The sequence below is a fragment of the Mus caroli genome, chromosome 7 (assembly GCF_900094665.2).
Source record: "Mus caroli chromosome 7, CAROLI_EIJ_v1.1, whole genome shotgun sequence".
NCBI lineage: Eukaryota > Metazoa > Chordata > Mammalia > Rodentia > Muridae > Mus > Mus caroli.
The window spans coordinates 133717830-133737554 of record NC_034576.1 but is presented as its reverse complement, the minus strand read 5'-3'; the positions used below and the strand labels follow the sequence as shown (position 1 = coordinate 133737554).

At 51.3% G+C, this 19725-nt stretch overlaps 2 protein-coding genes across 2 annotated transcripts; both read right to left on the bottom strand.

The window, feature by feature from the left end:
* Positions 1-3871: 3871 nt before the first annotated feature.
* Positions 3872-11250, bottom strand: Hmx2 (H6 family homeobox 2). The gene is made up of 3 exons (XM_021169009.2): positions 11121-11250; positions 5430-5698; positions 3872-4576 (listed from the first exon to the last, which is right to left on the bottom strand). The coding sequence occupies exons 2-3, from the start codon at positions 5695-5697 to the stop codon at positions 4023-4025; spliced, it is 822 nt and encodes a 273-aa protein (XP_021024668.1). The 5' UTR covers position 5698; positions 11121-11250; the 3' UTR covers positions 3872-4022.
* A 3862-nt stretch (positions 11251-15112) lies between these two features.
* On the bottom strand, positions 15113-17170 carry Hmx3 (H6 family homeobox 3). Its single transcript, XM_021168944.1, has 2 exons — positions 16688-17170; positions 15113-16078 (listed from the first exon to the last, which is right to left on the bottom strand). The coding sequence occupies exons 1-2, from the start codon at positions 17085-17087 to the stop codon at positions 15408-15410; spliced, it is 1071 nt and encodes a 356-aa protein (XP_021024603.1). The 5' UTR covers positions 17088-17170; the 3' UTR covers positions 15113-15407.
* Between the last annotated feature and the right edge of the window lie 2555 nt (positions 17171-19725).

The window sequence follows — 19725 nt, the reverse complement described above, 5'->3', positions numbered from 1 at the left end:
TGCACATACCCCTGGAATTAATCCAGACTAGTCATACTGAAGGATAATTTCTAGTCAAAGGCACTATTTGCTTTTATTTTGCTGGGTTGTCAATTTGTGAACTAGAGACTCATTTCCCTTGAGTTCTAGTGATCTCATTTTTATCATTTCATCTCTCCACAGTTTTCAAGCACCTGAATGCCAGGCCTCGTAAGCAGCTCTGGGAGTACACACTCAGTCAAACTACCCCTTGTTTTAGAAGAGTACCACACCTGGAAGGGTGAACAGAGCAGGACACAAATATTTCCAATCTTTAACGATCAGCCAGAATCTCTTAGGAATGTGCATCATAGGACTTAGCATTGTGGCTGTCCTCCCTCTCCCACCTTCCTCTGCATTATCATGGGGGTTGCAGGCTCAATTTGCTGCACTTTCTGTTTCTAGAATCCTCTAAAAAAATACGAGAATGGAAAGGTTGTTTTGGTTCTGTGAAAGAAAAGCAGTGCTTAACAAACAATATAGTAGCATACTGACATGCAAAATGTTACTGAAAGTTTCTAATTAATCCTCAGATACAACTTCTTTTTCTCTGTCCCATCTTTTTGAGACAATCCCTTTTATTTTGAAATTGTTGCATGAAGTAGGAAGCTGTCTCTAGTTTTAAACTACTTAACTTTCAAGGTACATTAAAAAAAGAAAGAAAGAAAGAAAGAAAGAAAGAAAGAAAGAAAGAAAGAAAGAAAGAAAGAAAGAAAAATGGAAAAATGACCTTGCCGGGCAGTGGTGGTGCATGCCTTTAATCCCAGCACTTGGGAGGCAGAGGCAGGTGGATTTCTGAGTTCGAGGCCGGCCTGGTCTACTGAGTGACAGCCAGGGCTACACAGAGAAACCCTGTCTAAAAAAATAAATAAACATAAATAAATAAAGATCTTATATGTGCACAGACTCTGAACTAAATGCACTTAAGATTCCTGACAATAACACACACACACACACATACACACACACATACACACACATACACACACACACACATACACACACACACACACACACACACACACACCAGCCTTTTATCCTGATGATAATTATTATGGCTAAAATATTCTGGTTGTCTTCCCTTTCCAAATAGTTCCAGTATGTGGTTCTTTCTCTCTCTTCTCTTTCAACAAATCAATGGCCAGGTTCAATTTTCTTTAATGCATTGAGTTGTTTTGCATTCTAAGTTTAGCCAAATAATTTTACCTCTTGACTTATTTGGTTCTCTTTCCCAGTTGTTTATTTAATTCCATTACTGTTTCCAGATTCTGAGCATAAATTACCTGCTAATAAAATCTAAGCATATTTCATTATCCCATGTGTGTATGATTCAGGCCCCTCTGGCTGTGCCCTTGCAGCCCAACTCTATTTGAGTTTTAAGAAACGTCAATCTTTTAAATCAAGTTTAGAGCCTGAAACGAGATGGACTATTTTGCTGATTATTCAAATGAATTGCTAGACTTGAGATAGGAAATCTGGCCACAAGCAGAGTCTTGACCATTTTACAACACAAATGTAAAGTAAGTGTGTGTGTGTGTGTGTGTATGTGTGTGTGTGTGTGTGTAATATTCAGTTACCTGTTGCAGTGGTGAGTCGCCTGCCACAGCTAATGTCTGGGTGAGTAAAGAGAGTCAGATATATACCACATGACAACTGCGGAAATGGTCATTCCCTAAAACATTATGAGCAAACTCAAGTCATTAATGCCGACAGTGACAGGAGGAGGAGGTCACTGCCTATGGAGAAAGCCATCCTGAAGCAAAGATGGTGACCCAATACTGTTAAGTCCATCATTGAATTGTAATCTGCTGAAAGGCAGATCAAAAGCATCTGAACGGAATATTTTTTTTACAAGACAGTCCTCTGAAGTAATGTGGTTGTTTCTGGGTGGAACACTCAAAGAATGCTGTCAGGGAAAGAATGCAAAGAGGTTATCTGGAGTGAAAACTACGGTGACAGAAAATACGCATATCCAATAAGCAATTGAACACACATATTTAATAAGTAAGAAGAGAACTGATAGACCTCTTTGTGTTCTCCTTTGGACCACCCCAAATTTAGTGTAGGTTCTTAGCACATGTTGAGAGCTCAACAAATACTTATTGAGGTGAACACAGCTAAAATAAAACAAAGGCAAGCGAACCAACCTAGTATTGTCCGGTGCACTCTTGTGTAGCATCCATCTAATGTCACCTAGGAGGAGTTGCAGGTTTTATAAAATATAATGTGTTAAGAAGAAAATAGGCAATATCAGAGCAAATCTCTTCTGCCAGGCATCTTTCACGGAATGATATGGGCCATGTAAACGTTTACATTCTGTGAATTTCTACAAAATGCAAGTCATTTTGATGCCACTTGGCTCAAGTGACCGGTCCTTCAGGCACCAGGTTTTCTTCTGAAGAAAGAAATAGATAGGGCCTTGGCGCTGCAGACTCCTAGCTCTTTGCACCCTGGTCAACCACTGAGGGGAGGCGGGCTGGACCTAATAACTCTACCTGAGGCCTCCTCCAAGCTCCAGACCCATTTCTGACATTTAACAAGGAACAGGTGGATGCTATGAAACATAGAGAAAATACAGTGCTGTGATTTGCATGATCCTGACGAAGCAGTTCTCCGGGTGCAGCGCCTCCCCAACCCTGCATGGTGGCGGGCAGCCGGGCACTGCAATCCTCAGGGCTCAATTCAGAAACAGCTGCTGCGCGTTAGCCAGTGATCCGACCTTTTGGTCACTCACAGTGCAAATTTAACAACTACAAAAAGAAACTAGGGAAGCGCCCGTGTCATCTGCTCCACGAAATTCCTCCAACGAAATCTGACCCTTAGGCATCACTTCCCGCTCTGCGCAGAGCTCTCGCAACTGTGTCACCAGCGGAAGACCCCTGCGAGGGCTGCAAGCCGGTCGCGTGTGGCTCTGGAACCCAAGCGGACACTTTCTCACACCCCACGTTTTACTCCGCGCAGGAGGACGCCAAGAACGCCAAGAGCTCCGGCCTTTCGTGGCGTGCCCAGCTTTCGTCTAGCCCAAAACAGCCCAGTATCAGGGAGATGTTCACCTCCTTGCTTGGCTCATTCCCAGAGGCGACGGGGTCAGCAGCCAGGTTCCTGGCTTTGTCTTTCGCTGCGCAGGGCTGTGGATCTGGATTCCATCTCGAGTGCACCCCAACCCTCACACCTGGGTCGTGGGAACTGTGCTGTTCCGGTAAGCAGCCCCAGTCACGTGCTGCCTGGGCAGCCCCAATATCCCAACCTTTAACCTCTGAGCCCAGCCCCACCCACACGTGGTGAGAGCGGAACCTTGGGGGCTGAACGAGGAGACAGAATCCTGCATGCTCTGGCAAAAAAAGAAAAAAAAAAGGAAAAAAAAAAAAAGAAATCCAGAAACTCCACGCGCTGTCTCGTGGGACAATTAATCCCTTCAAAGTTAGCAACCATGTTTAAAACGTTTTATTTTTTCTCTTTAAAAATATTTACAGATCTGTACTCTCCTCGTTTTGCCCCTACGCATCCTCAAGATGAAGGGAATAAAGAGAAGTGATTAGTTCAACGACCAAAGCCCTAGTTGGTTCGGCTCGGCTGAGCTTGTGTCCTGGCACATTTTCTATATACAGGTGTATATATGGGAGAAAGACTACCTGGTTCTGTTGGTGGTTTTTCTGATGTTTTTTTCTTGCTACTGGTCAAAACCGACCTAATCAAAACCCCCCTTCCCACCACCACCCGAGAGCCTCCCTTCCAAAATAGTTTTCAAACGCGAGTTGGTTTGGTTTTGTGTAGAAAGCAGGTGCTCTGGCGTGAGGAATGCAGATAAATACTCAAAACAAAACAAAACAAAAAGTAGGAAAGAGGCCATAAATAAGACATAACGAATACACATGGTGTATTTCTTAATATTTCTGGACACGCGCCGCTCTGCTCCGGAGCTCTGCGAAGGATCCCGACCGGGCCGGGCTATGCAGGCAGCTGCAGGCGACCAAGGGCGTCCCGGGAGCCGGCGGGCGAGCATGTCAGTAGTCAAGCTTGTTGTACAGGTTGTAGAGCGGTAAGGCCGAGAGATTGCTGCTCGGGTAATAAAGCGGCGCCGGGAAGGCCAGAGAGCGCGGCACCGGCACTCGCAGCAGCGAACTGTCCCGAAACACGAGCGGCATGCCCACGAGAGTCTGCGCCGACGCGTGTGCCATGTTGGCTGCCTCCAGCTCGGCCGAGAGCTGCCGCTTCCACTTGTTGCGGCGATTCTGGAACCAAGTCTTAACCTGGGTCTCGGTGAGCTGCAGGCTGGAGGCGAGGCAAGCGCGCTCCGAGCTGCTCAGGTAGCGTTTCATGTCGAAGGTGGACTCGAGCTGGTACACTTGGCTGCGGGAGAAGACGGTGCGCGTCTTCTTCTTGGCCGCTCCGGCTTGGCGCTCCGCACCGCCGTCCCGTGGCCGCTCCGGGCCCGGAGAAGGCGAGCCCGCCGGCAAAAGCCTCTCCTTCTCTTCCTTAAAGTCCGGGTGAGAAGGAGAAAGGAAAGGCGTGCGCTCCGAGGCCGCAGGCCCTGCGCTTCCGCTGCCCTTGGGGGTACCTGAAGAGTGAGCACAAACAGAATGGCCATGGAGTTGATGAGCCTTGAAGACTCTCAGCTCTGCCGGGGACAAGGGGGTTGACTGACGCCTGCATCCTTGATTCCCCTATTGCTAACCCTTTCCTTTTCTACTGCGTCCTGCTAGCGCCCAAAGTCCAGAGCCTCGGCCTTTCAAAGCAACAGAAGAGGGTTCCATATAATCCGAGCTTGAGGGTCTCCTTCCACTCTTATAAAAGTAAACGTGGTAACGGGTCTGGAGTGGGGACATTAATACCATTTTTAAAAGGTGATTTTTGCCTTTGAGGACTGAGCTCTACAAGGTAGCATCATTTTACAGGCCGTTTTCTTTGAGAGTCGGGCTAATTTTATACATAACTCCTTGGCTGTCCTCCGTTAGCTTTTACCTCTCTGAAACTCAGCACTGTCAATCATTTTAGAGTACTAATCACTTCGAGAAGAGACCAAGAGAAGGGAAAGGACATAGAGCCTGCAGGACTGACAGAACACCCAAACCAGACCTGCAGAACTAAGTCAGGACAGAAAGTACCCGGCGTGCGAAACCATTTTGGCCAGCATTGTGTACCGCCCGCAGAGTTCCTGGCCCACTCCAGTTCACCCTCCTTCCCCTTACCCAGTCTTCCCCTTACCGCCCCAATATTCCTCTACTTCTCCCCAGCGCCGGCCCTTCCGGCCCTTTCGAGAATGCACCATGGGTGCGTAGTCCCCTCCCCTTAGCCTGGACCACTAGCGGCCCGGCTGTGACCGCGGGATTCCCTGCTCCGAGTCTCCGACAATCACACACCGCATAGGTTCACGCTCACTCGGGGCCAGACTCCCGACCTGCGATCCTTACCCAGGCAAGGGAAAGGGATGGGGGTATGGTGCTTAGGGCTTGGCTCCTTGGGGCCGTGCGGATCTGGGCAGAAGCAAGCCGGAGCCTTCCAACCTTCCTCCGGCTCCTCCTCCTCCGAGGACACAGACAGGCTGCGTTTCCTGGCTGGCCACCCGGCGGGCTCCCGCGGTGCCTCGGAGGGGCCCCCGCCCAGGATGGACTGGATGGTGAAGCTGGAGACGCCACCGGCCGCCGGACATCCCTTCCCCACATCTTCCTTGCTGCCCATCCTGGGTTCATAAGAAATCGGAGGAAACCAAGAACTCCCTTTAGAGCGGGTCTGGGTGGAAGGTGGTGCGGGCAGGCGGGCGGGGGGAGGGGCGGGAGGGAAAGCAAGGGGAGGGGGCTACGAGGCTGGCGAGGCGTCCCTTCTGCTCCAGGACGCGCAGGCACCGGACCGCTGTGCGCGGGTCCCTGCCGGCCGGGCTCTGGGTGAGCCCGCCCAGCCCCGGTGCCAATGTCCCTTCCTCGTTTGACAACTCCACCGGTCTCCAGCGACGCGGAGGCTGCGCGGCCTCATTTGCATAGAGGTTACCCGGCCGCGGCCAATCGCAGCGCCGCGGAGCGGCCCCGGAATTTTTTAAAAAGCTGGGGCCGAGCTCGCAGCACCGGGAAGCTCCCGGAGCAAGCCTAGACGCGCACCCGCATCAGCTCTGTCCAGCCCGTAACATCTGGGGCTGAAGGCAGCTTAGATTGCAGCCTGTGTTCCTGGTCTTTACCCTGCCTCTCCAGAAACGAGAATAGCGCCCGGGGTCGAGCTGGTGGGGCTCTCTCACATCCAAGATGCACACCATAGGCTGCTGCCACCCTCCCCAGCCCTCAACCCCTTCCAGCCTCTTGGGAACTAACAGCGCTCTAACAGTCTGTGGCTCAGAGAGACGCCTTCTCGGCTGGGAGACACAGGAGCAAAGAAATTCTACAGCTCTGGACCTGCAGACCCCACTGGCTAAAGGGACCGTAGGATTTTGGAAACAGAGTAGCCCCCAGATGTCCCGAGGTTCGGCTCACATTCCAGCAAACGCCTTTTGCACTATGCGAACTTGAACAAGTCTGGTCCCAGTAGAAGCATCCCTGCCCTCTGGCAAACTTCTTAGTGTCTCCTGCCCCCATTCTCTGGTGGTGATGATGTGTCAGCTAGAAACCTATAAACTCTCAGAGTGCAGAATAGTTATTTCCTAATCCTTGACCGAATACCACACAGCTCGCCTTCCCACACTGCAGCTAAACTCGTTTACTTTATTTTGCTGGTAAATACTGGCGGTCTCAAAATGGCTACGTTGCTTCTGGAAGGAAGCAAAGTAGGTAGGTATAGGGACTTTTTAGAATTGGACAGGATCCTGTTAAATATAGGTAGGGTGTCTTTGGGCAAGATATGTACACTTTCCACGCCTCGTTTTCCCTATCCTAAAATTGTTTGGAGCGTTGCTTTCCTTTCAGAGGTCAAGGTGCAGCTCTATAAAACCTGACTCTCTCCTTCCTTCTTGTGGCCTCTCCCTGAGCCCTGACTCTTGCTTGTTTAATCCCTAGAGCACCTGTTACCTGATCTAGAGTCATCTCAACAAAGCAAGCAAAGGGATTTGAGGCGACAGTTATCTACACAAGCTTTATGGAAAGGAACGAGATCCAAAGCTTCCAGCTTGGCTGCACCCTTAAGGTCCCGGAAACCCTGTTTCCTTCCTTAGACACATGCCAGAAGATCCAAGAGTGAAGAGAGACTGTCGAGTAGGTCCCCACAAATGTCCAGCCTGTACCGTGACGGTGCAGTTCCTCGCCTGCACCGCTCCCGGATTATTGAGTAAAGCGCTTATAATATCATTAGCCTCAGTGAGTTACCGACTGCGGCCCTGCCCGTGGCAGAACTCTCCCTACTTAACTCCTCAAAGGGCTCGTTAATGGGCTAATTGATTAGGGGTCGGTGGCGCAGCCGGGACAGGGGCAGGGGAGGGAGCGGAGGGCCAGGAGGCAGCTCGCCCAGGGCCGGGAGGCTGGCGAGGGGCAGGTGCCGGCCTCCGTCACCGCATTAACCTCTTCAGGGCTCTGCGGCGGGGTCGAGACACATTACAAATGGTCAGCTTTAATCATGGTGTCAGCTCATTAACCCGGAAGGACCCGGCGCTGAAATACAATTTGTGCGTCCTGCTCTGCGCGGCCGTGGCACAAGCTCCGAAGCCTCATCACAGCAGGTCCAGCGCGCTCCCGCGGAGGTAGAGGAGGAGATTCCAGAAAGAAACGTTCAAACTCATGCACTAACCCTTGGCTTTTCAAAAGCACACTTATCTGGGCCGTGTCGTCGAAGCTAGAGCCAAATCAATACCACAAGAGGACTGTCTGGACAATTGGAGGGTCAGAGCCAGCTATAGGGATTGTAGGAAAATCATAGTGGAGGAGAAAGAGTTAAGTCGTTCTGAGCTAGAAAGGATCTGGGGCTGTGAACACGTTGGGGACATCTCATTTTAACTACAGCAAACATGACTCAGATCTTTACCGCCATTGTACAGACGTGGAAACTGAGGCGCTGGAAAATAAGAATTTAGCCAAGTAATGGAAACAAGCTTGCGCTCAGGGTTGTTTCCCTGCCGCTACTGTGCTCTTGGGAGAGAATAGGAAGAGAAGCCGGCAAAAGCGACAAACTTGGAGAATAACAGCCTTAAGAGTTAAACAACCCCCACCCCCACCCCCACCCCTACCCTCAGATCCCAGGGCTCAAAATGGGATCAAGCACTTAAAAGGGTTTAAGGCGGTGAGAGGTGACTTCTGAGGAAGGTCTCAGAGCAAAGCCCAACAGGGCACATTACTGAAGATGCAAGTCTAAGACCAGAAACCTATGAGACATCGTGACCAAACTTCTCTCCCGGGCTGATTTGGGACTTTGAAGGCAGCCTTTTGCCTATTCTGTTCCTCTGCTCAGAGGGTGTTGTCCACAGAGGGATGCTTGCTTCAAGCCCCGACCAGCTAGCCATTAAAGGACACATGCACTCTCATCTAAACACTTGTTTACCCATACACATTGAACTAGCAAATCACACACAACAGAAACAAAGGGACACACACTCTCAGACACAGCACAGAGAACACACTAAGCTAGTTAAGTGAGTGGGGGTGGTGGGTACAAGAGGCTTGAAGACCTTCCTCTGACTGGTCACCTCTCATCCCACTCATTCCACTTAGTCATTCTACTCTCATTCTACTAGGCCATAGGGAGGGACTGGAAAGAATAAAATAGCAACACCCCACCTCCTCTTTCAGACTCCTGGGGACTTAGACTTCACTAAGTGTGTAGATAAGGGCCAGAGCCTTTTGAGTCCCACACCCCTCTGGTACACACTCCAAGAAACCTTCAGCTACAGTTCTCTCGACCAAGTTGATCAATCCTTCAGCTTAGTACACCCCCACTTGGCCCCACCCATTGAGTCTCCAGATAGCTCCTCCCTTCCCTGTGTCTCTCCGGTTTAATGGACACCCTAGGAAGTTGCTTTTCAGAATTTTGGGGGCAGGGGGGCTTGAGTCTCCTCTCCATAAGGGTTAGGCACAAACCCGGTTCCAAGGAATGATAAACCTTTCCAGACTGAAAGAACACTTAAAGTTTAGGTCCTGAGATTATGTGGCTGCTCAATATTAAAGCGGCCCAGAGCAAACTTGCGGAGGAGCCTAATAAAAATTGATCCTCTCTGCTCTGCGGCAGTTGGGAAATAGGCTGGCCGAGCCTGGTAATAGTGGAAGAAGGCTCCCTCCGAAATGACAGATGAAGTCATAAACAAGTTTGATCTTGGAATCAAGCTTCGATAAATATTAAACACAGTCTCGCCCCCGCCCCTTTCAACGAGTGGATTATGATATATGGCGCGTCCAAACTTTAAAATAAGGAAATACCAGAGAAAATGATCTCAATAAATTTTCTAAGTATAAACGTTGATTATGTTTCGATTTTCATTCAAGGGCCTCTGCTGTTCGTTCTTTGGTGCAAATGACATCTCACAATAGGCTTTTGGGGAAAAGGGCTCCCTACTTGAAAAAGAGAACCCCAGAGGTGTACAATTTATGTAATCTGTGGCTGGAAAATGAATTGTGTAATTTATTGGAAAACAGAAAGTCATGAAGATTGGATCAGCATAGCCTAGTCCCGACACCCCCCCCTCCCACATCCATCAAGTTCCAATTAGAAGCCTAACCAGAGAGCTTTAATGGGTTTCCAATCTAGTAGCCTGATAGACTCATCAATTCCTCTGGGAGAAATTAAGAAAATCGAGCGCCCCTTGGCGACTGAGTGTCATTCCTTTCTGCAACTATATGTCAAATTAAAAACACAATTAAAATTTAAACTGTTTCAATCAAAGGGTGCCCTGCAACCTATGTTTCACTTAATGGAACTTGGATGAAAATCTGATGCTTGTACTCCATCACCGAGGGGGGTGAGGGTGGTGAAGGAACTCTCTTGAGAGAGGATTCTTTCTATATCTTTAAGACTTTAGTGCTGGGGTGAGGGACACCAGATGACTCCACCTCACTGCTCCTGACTCAATGATGGGCGCCTCTCTTCTCCTACACCTTTTCCTTGGCTCACTTCTCCAGGCACCAGAACCAGAAAGAACTCTTTTGCCACCTCAGCGCCCAGACTTTGCACTCCCCTCCATGGACTAGTAAGCTAGCATAGCCAGTGAGCACTTCCTTCCTGGAGGCAAGAAGCATCAAGCATCAATATTCTCCCCAGTCGTCATGCCCAGTCATGCCCAGTCATGGGTGGGAGTTAGAAGGAGTCTCATGCAGATCAATAGATCAGGTTGGGACTATGGTTGTAGTCTAGAACCCTACCTCCTTGGCACCCCCTTCCCCCTCCCACCTCACTGTTGGTTCTCACAGTTTTCACAAAAGAAGAGAAATCAAGTGAAGTTCAAATCTTCATCCTAGATCCCAGAGGGAAGCACTAGGCAGTGCTTGCTAATATGTAAGGCATAGTTATGTCGAGGGGTGCCTCTTTCACCCTCCCTGTTTGGATGATAAAAGGTCAACATCATCTGCTCCAGCAAGGAAAGACCCGGTGTGTACTCAACTGGGTACACTTTTCAGACGTGTGCACGCTGGTGGAGTCGGTGGCTAGCACCCTAAAGTCAGGGAGGGCCTATAAACATTGCCTGGTAGCTGGTAGAGAGTGAGCAGGAGAAAAACAGGAAGTGCTAGGCAGATGGCTCCTTTAAGGTCAAACAAATGCTTGTGTGAGCGTAGTCCCCTGGGTCTTCCTAGCTGCCTCCAGGATTTCTGTGGATCTGACCACCCTTGATGCCTTGGCTCAGTTTCCTAGGCACTTTGCAGAGTTAGAGTTTGGGCTACTGAAAGGGGACAGTCACAGTGCAAGCTAAAGTGAAATAAAATGAGGTCTTTGAAGTGGTCAAGGGCCCATCCAGTAAAGGCTAGAGCCCCACCCCAACCACCACCCCACCCAAGGACTCTGGAAGACAGTTCAGCTATCCCATGGGTTGAGAGAGATTGGAAGCGGGGATACTGACACCATAGTCAAAAGGATGTTACATCCCTAGTGTTACAGCCCCAGAAGCTTCCAGATTGAGCAGACTTAGAGACTCCTGGAACCTCCCTTCTCTCCCTCTCCCCAGTTGCCCAGTACAGGATGGCTTCAGAAAAGACATAAATCTCACCCACCTTTCCACCTCCTTCTCCTTCTCCCCAGCTCCACTTCTAGTTTCCCAGGCAAGGAGAGGCAGGTGCTCTGGGGTTCCCTCCTTGTGGTCTCTGACTTTGACCTACGGAGGGGACATACCCCCTTAGGAATGAGCCCCAGTGGCTGGGTTACCATTTATATATCTTGCTGCTGTTTGATGTACACACATCTACTCTATTTACTACCAAATAAAAGAAATACATCTGTGTTGCCAACAGAAACAGTTCACAGGCTGGCTCTGAGCTCTCCCAGGGCCTGAAGGCACTCAGAGGTGCTTGGAACTCTGTGGGGACTCCTTATAGTCTTGGCACACAGGACTGTGAGGGTCCCTGGTAGAGGGGTGGTGAGGTTAGGCTAATTTGACCACGTGGCTTGTGATGAAACTCCAGGAACCACCTGCCACCTGGGGAATTTTCAGGCTATGCAACTGAGATGGGTGGGTAAATGCCCTGTTCCTACCCATCTGTGCTATCCACTCTCAATTCAGCTTAGCCAGGGACCATTGGAGAAAACCAGCCACCTGGAGTCGCTTTGAGCAAAGCCCATGACTCTGTGTATGCTCTAAGCGATCAGAATGATGCTAAAAACCACAAACTGTGAGCAGGTGTGTTGGGCTACTTTGGATCGCCATGTGTGCTGTGTCAAGTGAGTGTATTTTGTGTTATTTGTGAACATCCATCTATTTGGTGGCCACTGTAGAAGGTTTCGTTGACCAGAGAGCATTGACTGGTGTTGAGAGTGGGTGCAGGACTGTAGGTAGGACAGAGAGAAAACTTCCAGGTTCCACAACCTGAAGGTGGTACAAGGATAAAATAGGAGGTGCCCACTCAGCATCCTGAAACAGGAAAGTGTGGCTGCCCTGAACTCTCCTAAGGAAAGTCCACAGGGATTTCAGGAGGACTTGTTACTCTCCCTACAAGTCTTCTTGGTAATTGGCTCTGGAAAGTCCTGGGAATCTTTTCAAAGACTACATATGAGAAGACAACCAGCTCTCTGGTCCTGTACTGGGTTTCTTCTGACAGCAAGGTCCACTGTGCCCCACTCAGAGCGGCACCAGTATTCCATAATGTCACAGGCTTCCTCCTCAAACACTGAACATGGGAGAAACCCATCAGGACCCCACTGGGCTGGAAGATGGTATGAACACCGGCCATCATTCTTCAGAGCTGCACTGTGGCCCTGGGGTGAGAGGTACCAGCCCGGAGCAGCAAAGCTCCCAAGCTCCCACGCAGGAAGAAAAGTGAAGCCAAGGGGCCTCCCACAAAGGATAAACTACACTTGTGGAGAACCAGTTACATCTTGACTTTCAAAAGACTGGGTCAGTCAAGAACCGTTTTCTGGAATCCAAACAAATAAAGAAGTATTTTCTTGGCTTTTGATAACATCGTGCTCTGGCTGTAAAATCTGAGGACATGTTTGCTATTGCAACATTATTTTTAATGAACTGTTACTGGCCTGTCCCGCAGTTAGTATTGCCAACAGTAAAAGGCATCACTCTGTTTTCAGGCAACACAGGGAACAACATATTTTGACCCCGATATTCTGTTTATTTTTCATTTACGACACATGCCCTCGTTTTTATTCCAAACCAGAGGAAAATAAAGGCAGATCTATCTTCACTGAAGTCCAGGCTAAAATTTTGCCACAAATACCTACACTGGTTTATTTGGGGCCAGTTTTCCATCAACAGAAAAAAAAAAAAACCGGTAGTTGCGTTTCAGCCACAGTAGAATCAATTGTGGCGATTGAGTTGGAGGAGCCTGGCAGCACAGTAGGAGAAAAGAGCGCGTGTACAGGCGCTCCCCAGTGGTTGTGTCCTGCGTGTGGCAATCCTCTCTGAAATCTCGGCCATTGCTTGCTTAGTTCTTCAGCTCCAAAAGAACAGGGCCTGGAGTATGATCGGGACACACACACACACACACACACACACACACACACACACACACACACACACCACAGAGCTTGAAGTCAGGCATGCATGCTGAATTGGCAAGGGGCATCTAAACACCTACTTCCTTCGTTCCCTATTAGGCCAGTTCTAAGCTGTCTTGGAATGCCTTGCCTCTCTGGTGCTGAGAACCAAGGGTGAAGTAGCCTAAGGAAAAAAGGCTTCTAGGCCCTGGCTAAAACAGGTGGGTGGAGATGGGCTAGCTATCTGTTGGGGCAGCTTTGAGAACCAATGGGCATAGAAAGCCTGGTTGGGGGAACCAGTCAACTCCAGTCCTTTCTCAGCCAGTGGCACATCTTCTACAAGGTCTACACTGGGTGCTTGAATTTCTCCCAGCTCAGCTGTCTCCCTGTCCTAGAAGTGGTAACTCCTTGTCCATCTATCTCAAGGACTGTTAGGTTTAATGACCTGCCTCAAGATTCAGCAGAACTCCAAGCTTTGTGCTCCCTTCTTTTCCCCAATACCCCTGCGGACAATCACAGGCACCACAATCTTAGACAGACATCTTAGGGATATCCAGTCCAGCTCTTGAATGAACCCTGGCTTGAAGAAAGAATGCAAGCTTTAGCTTTTTCTTGGGAAATACCACCTGCCTTTAAGCTCAGGGTCATTTTGCTCAAATTTGCAAGCTGAACATAAACCTGGATCTTTATACCTTTCCCATGCCTCATTCTTCCTTGCTCTGACGAGGGCCTTTCAAGCAGCAGAAGATACAGAGGAAAGAACGCCCTTGGTCCTGAACAAAGCCACCCCTGTCTCCTCTGCCGGCTGGATTATAGGGGCGTGAGTGCAGGTCAGACTTAGCACAAGAGGTAGTCAGAGAGCGAGGCAAGGAGAGTTTCCCTGCTCACCTGCTCCCAGGCGGTGAAAGCATCCAAGTTACACACTCTGGCAACATGAAAGGCTTATTTTTTTCTTTTTAATTAATTCGATTCCACAATAACATTAAGTGTAACAATATTTTGTGGAGTTTTGTTTTGTTTTCTTATAAAGGGACTGAACTCCGGCAGAGGACAGGGAGGGAGGGGGGAAACAGACGAATGAAAACAACAGAACAACAGGTGTAGCCAACAGGGAACCAGAGCAAGGTGCCCGGTTGAGTTGGGGGATTTTACAAGAAAACTGTACAGTTATCAAATAAGTTAAGATTCTCCTACGTTGATTGTCCTTCACTTAAAGCGCTCCACTCTGCCTAGCTCACTCCTCGCTACCTACCTTGCTTTCTTCCTTCCCCCTCTCCTGCTTAATCTTCCCTCTACATTAATGATTATGCTGTGGTGTGGTGGTCTTTATCCCAGCAGAGGAAGGGGCGGGGCTTGAGGGAAATTTTGTACAATATTGCACAGGCCAAAGCACAACGGTTGTTGCAAAGTAAAAAAACAAAACAAAAGAAAACAAAAAAAACCGGGAGAGGATAAAATGTAATTTTTTTCTACAAAAAAAAAGTGAGAGAGAGAGAGAGAGAGAGAGAGAGAAGGAGAGAGAGAGAGAGAAGGAGAAGAAACCAACGTCTCAAGCAGGTAAAGTAGTAATAGTGATATTACCACTAAATAAATTCGAGGAATAAGTAAGACCACTGCCACTCAGCCAGATATGAAGCTGGTACAGGTCTGGATTTGAGGCTTTTGTGTTTTCCCTTTAAACATTTTGGTTAGTGAATTCTTCAGTCACAAACGGAGATAAATGAAGTTGACTGCCACAGGCAGGCCAAGTGAGGATCTTACCAGAGGCCGCTCAGATTTTGGAAGGGGGGTGGTGGATAACTGATTGGGTGTGGGGAAAGAACCACACCCAGAAATCCAGAATAAATATGGATTCGATATGAATTCTCTCTCTCTCTCTCTCTCTCTCTCTCTCTCTCTCTCTCGGGACTTTGAAAATAGTTCCTCAGAAAAATGAATAAACTAAAAAAAAAAAGTTGAATTTTTCGCTTATTTTCCTTCTGTAAAAACACACCCTCTCCCACCCCCCAGCCATAGAGCAATGGTAATTTAAGGGGAGATCTGAACTTTTTTTTTTTTTAAAAAAGAACTTTCAATTGGAAGTTTTGACCTGGTAATTTTGTCGTTCCCCCCTGCCCCACCCCGTTTTCTCTCAATGGTAAGCAAAACCAAAAATAAGAGGAGAAGCGCCTCAAATTCATAGGAATTAATTGCACGGAAAATGCATTGCAAATACTTACAAAATGCTATTGGGGGGTGGGAGGCAAGGCAGTGAGCCCAAGGTCGCTGGCCACAGCCCGGTACCCGCGGCCCGGCCCAGTCTCCTCCGGGGTCCCCGAAAGGTGGCCGGGTGCTCACTCCCTGTCCCCTGTCCCATCTCACACCGGCCGTAGTAGGGGCACGGACGAGACCACCGGGTGAGAGTAGTAGACTGGGTGCGGGAAGGTGAGCAGCGGCTGGCTGACTGGCACCGGTGCCCCCGCAGCCGCTGCCGCCCCCTCGGCCGCAGAGTTCTCGTGGTAGAGGATGGGCACGCGGACGATGCGCTGCGCAGCGGCGTGGCTCAGGTTGGCCGCCTCCAGCTCGGCCGCCAGCTGTCGCTTCCACTTGTTGCGGCGATTCTGGAACCAGATCTTGACCTGCGTCTCGGTGAGGTGAAGCGACGCGGCCAGGCCGGCGCGCTCCGAGCTGCTCAGGTAGCGTTTCATGTCGAATGTGGACTCGAGCTGGAAGACCTGGCTGCGCGAGAAGACGGTGCGCGTCTTCTTTTTGCGGCACGCCGGCTTCTTCTCGGGACTCTCGGCGCCCGCCTTCCAGTCCTCTGAGCCCGGTGTCGCCGCAGTCGCCCCCACGGTCGTCCCGGCCGCGCCAGGCACCGCCTCGCCTTCTTTTTTGCCTTCCTCCGAGTCGCTCTCTTCCAGAATGATCTCGTCCGGGCTCTTGGAGTCCAGCTCCTTGTGGTCGGGGTCAGCCTTGAGCAGAGGCTCCGGGGAGTCTCGATCTGTGCCGGACGCAGGGGAGGAGTCTCGCAGGAGGGCCTTTTCCGAGGCTGGGGAGACAGACAAACGGACACACACACAAGCACAGCGACACGGCCTTGAGCGAGGCGGGGATCTGGGAGCACCAAGCGCAACCCACACGTTGGCCTCAGGCTTCTGGCCCTGGGCCTCGGTTCTCCCGTGTCCCCGCTGGGCTGCAGTGAGGCAGAAAGACCTAAGATCTCCTCGCCTTTCTAGGACTGGCCAGGCAATGGTGGCATCAGGGCCGGTCCTTTTATCTCACGTCTCCCATGCCAGGGGTCAGCGGGAAAATTCTCCACTGCTAAGGTTCAATCCTGCCTTCCAGGCCTAGTTCCTCCCCCCCCCCCCCCCAAGGCCATCCCAAGCCACCCATTCCTGCTGGAGGCCAATTTTTTCCGGGCATCGCAGAGCCCGGGCCTCCAACTCCACTTCTTTTCTCAGCAAGTGGGATTGGATTCCGTGGCCTCGTAGCCAAGCGGCGCAGGAAAGATGCTGGCTAGAGGCCGAAGGAAGTTAACCAAAACTCGGGTTGGCAGGTGTCGGGGCATCCCTAACTGCAGTGACACCATCTCTGAGAGGGGATGGGGCCGGCCCACAGGGAAAGAAGGGAGAACAAAAGTTCAAAGAGAGCTCGGTACCTTCTGGTCGCGGGAGGTGACCGCCGGCGGGGGTCAGGGTGTAGGGGTACCACCAGGCCGGGGAGCGCTCCAGGTAGTGCGCGGGCAGGGCAAACCTCTGCGCTGGGATCTCAAAGCGGGGGAAAGCCAGGTCGCCCACCTGCGAGAGCGCGAAGCCCGCGGCGCCCTCCAGGGCACCTTTGGCTGCGGCGGCCGCAGCGGCGGCGGCGGCGGCCGCAGCCGAGGCCGGCGCAAAGAGCGTTCGTGGGGGCGGCTGAGGCTTCGGGGGCGGCCGGTGATGGTCTCCGTTGAGCAGGTTCCTGATGGAGAACGGGGATTCCTTGGGCGCGGGAGGTTGGGGCGGTGGCTGCGGGGGCGGCGCGCTGGCAGTGCCCGAGGCGTCCGGCCCGGGCTCCGGCATGGTCCCCAGTCCTCCGGGTCCCACGGAGGGCGGGAGCGGGACAGGCGGGCGGCGGGGCGAGCAGGCTAGGGGCCGGAAATCAGACCATAAACGGAACTCAACTACGGGGCTCAAAGTCGGGGGCCGCCCCGGGCGCGAATCGAGCCGCGGGAGGGCGGGGTGGGGACCGGGCCGGGGCGGGCTCGCATGGGGGAGGGGTCCAGAGGGGCGGGGAGCGGACCTGCCTCTGCGCCGAGGGAGCGAGGGGGCCGGTAGGAGCTGCGGCTCCCCGGGAGGAGGCTGCGAGAGCGGTCCCCGGCTTGGGGATGCGTCAATCCGGCGCCGGATGCTAATGATGAAATCAAAATGTCATCCAAGTTAAATGCGGGGAGTATACGGCGATTGGGCGCGTACAATGGCAAATGGGATTAGGCCGGCCAAGGCGCAGCCGAGCCCAGGCCCCGCAGCCGCCTCCTCTACCGCCCCCTCCTCGCCTTCCCTCGGATTTTGGCGCTTTGGCTTCGGGCTATGAGAGCCCGCCTGTTATTGGCTTTATATAGTCCAATTAGGCAGCAAATGAGGACAAACCTATTAGCACAAAAGGATATTGGCTCTCGCTAAAGAGGCACTCTGAGAGCTCCCACCAAGCGGGAGGCGCGCAAGGGACCTCAAGAAGGAGACGCCCCCGGCGGGCCGGAGCGCACGGACCTGCTCCAGTCTGGAGCAAGCACCTCCCTCTACCCCCTGCAGCTCGGCCGCGGGCTCGCTGCTGTCCGGTCTGCCTGAGGGGGAGGGGCAGAGCAGGCTGGTCTGGGTCACCTCGGGGTTATCCGCGCTAGCAGCCGCCGCTCTCCCACCCCTCCCGGCCTGGCAGAGGCCAGCTGCCCCACGCGGCTGGAAAGCCTTGGCCCTGAGGGTCCAGGAAGTAGGGCGCCTCCCCGGCCCCGAAAGAACTCAGTACTTTCTTTCCCCAAACCTGCTAATCAGGGTGCGGTCAAGAAGAGCTTCCCCGCTCTTCCTCTAGTCGAGAGTCTGCCGGTTTAGGAATCCGCGTAGCCTTGGCCTTTAATCCTGAAAACGGATGAGTGATTCTGAATCTTTCGGGAGTAGGAGTTGGGTATGCGGCTCTGTGCACGCGCTTCCCCTGTGCAACTGTCGGGGTAGCGGTGTTTCCACACTGACAACTATACTCCGAAGGACACCGCTCTTTTCTGGGTGACTGTGTCCACGGCTCAAAGATCAACTTTAAGCCTGCGATCTGAACACAGCACTTTTCCCCCAAAGGGTGGCATTTGGAACTGCTTAATGCTTTAATATAGGCGCCAAGAACCGAAGGCGCAGAAGACTACCCTGGCAACGACACCTGCAGCATGTCCCAAGGGCCTCCAAGTCCCTGGAGAATCTCGGCGGGCCTCTGAGGAATAGCTGGACTCATTCGACCTTAACAGCTCCCTGGGTCGAGCAGGAAGCCGGAGAGACAATCAGTTCAATTCTAGATTTCCATGGGGTCCTTTCCCCCCGGGGATAGTTCCTTGGCCCGAGAAAGATGACAATTTGTTCTCAGCCTGGATGAAACTCCCTTCACACCTGAACTTCCTCCGCCTCAGCCCATTCTTTATCTTTCGGTTGAGTCTTGCCTAATTCAAGCTCCTCTTGCCTACCTAGCGCAGACTGGACAGTTTTGGGTCCCCAAATGAGAAGTAGGCTTATTTTATTTTTCAGTCGTAGGGCACCAGAACCGCCTCTACCAAGTCTTGAAGGTCGTGTTTAAAGTTTTGACATCCACCCTCGGTAACGAACCCTACTATTGCCTTGTAAGTAGCGCTTCTAGAAATGGTTACTATTATTCTTTTGATTTCGTATAAGGCTTTACCGGAATGCACAGGGCGCATCATCTAAAATCCAAGTTGGAGCCAATCACAGCTCCGAGGCTCAAGCAGGGTTGGTAATACGCTCAGATTTTATAGAGAAAAGGTGTCCAGAGAGGAGGCTGTACCTAAGGCGCCCAAACAGTGTGGGACAAGCAGCGGCCATCCCCACCCACCCNCCCAATGCAGAAATGGTTTTTTCTTGAATAGACGACATCGGTTCGGAGCGCACTGCTTGCGCACAGCAAACCTGGAGGCCCACTATGGATGAGGAGGCGCCCCCTCTCCCCAAGGGTATGTGCGGGTCTGGTGGGGAGAAGCTGCAGACGTGTGCACACTTGCTAAAGTTCTGATGTACAAGGACTCTTTTAAATTAGGGAAAGAGGAAACACTTTCCACTTCTTGGGAAGGTGGTCGTTGTGAGTCAGTGCTACCTTACTCTCTGCCTACCCCGAGAGGCCGTGTGTCAATCGCCATGTCTCAAAACAAAACAAAACAAACAAACAAACAAACCAAAACCAAAACCAGCAACAAACCCATCTCTACGAGTCCATAGACCTGAAAGACGTTCTGTCCCAGGAAGACAGGCGTGAAAGACATTCGGTCCACGGCTTCTGGCCGATCTCAGTTCTAGGACTAGACCCAGAAGTGTGGACCCAAGAAGAGTTAAGAGGCAGCCTACTTGGGCCGATCCAACATGTCTCTTTCCTAACCTGAGTGTGTGTGTGTGTGTGTGTGTGTGTGTGTGTGTGTGTTCACTAGAGGAAAGGGTCTCTTTATTGGGTGTCAGC

Coding starts and splice junctions, on each gene's coding strand:
- Hmx2 (XM_021169009.2), bottom strand. CDS start 5,697: ATGGGCAGCAAGGAAGATGTGGGGAAGGGATGTCCGGCGGCCGGTGGC. Junction 4,577..5,429: donor CATCCCTTTCCCTTGCCTGG/GTAAGGATCGCA, acceptor CTCACTCTTCAG/GTACCCCCAAGGGCAGCGGA.
- Hmx3 (XM_021168944.1), bottom strand. CDS start 17,087: ATGCCGGAGCCCGGGCCGGACGCCTCGGGCACTGCCAGCGCGCCGCCC. Junction 16,079..16,687: donor TCACCTCCCGCGACCAGAAG/GTACCGAGCTCT, acceptor CTGTCTCCCCAG/CCTCGGAAAAGGCCCTCCTG.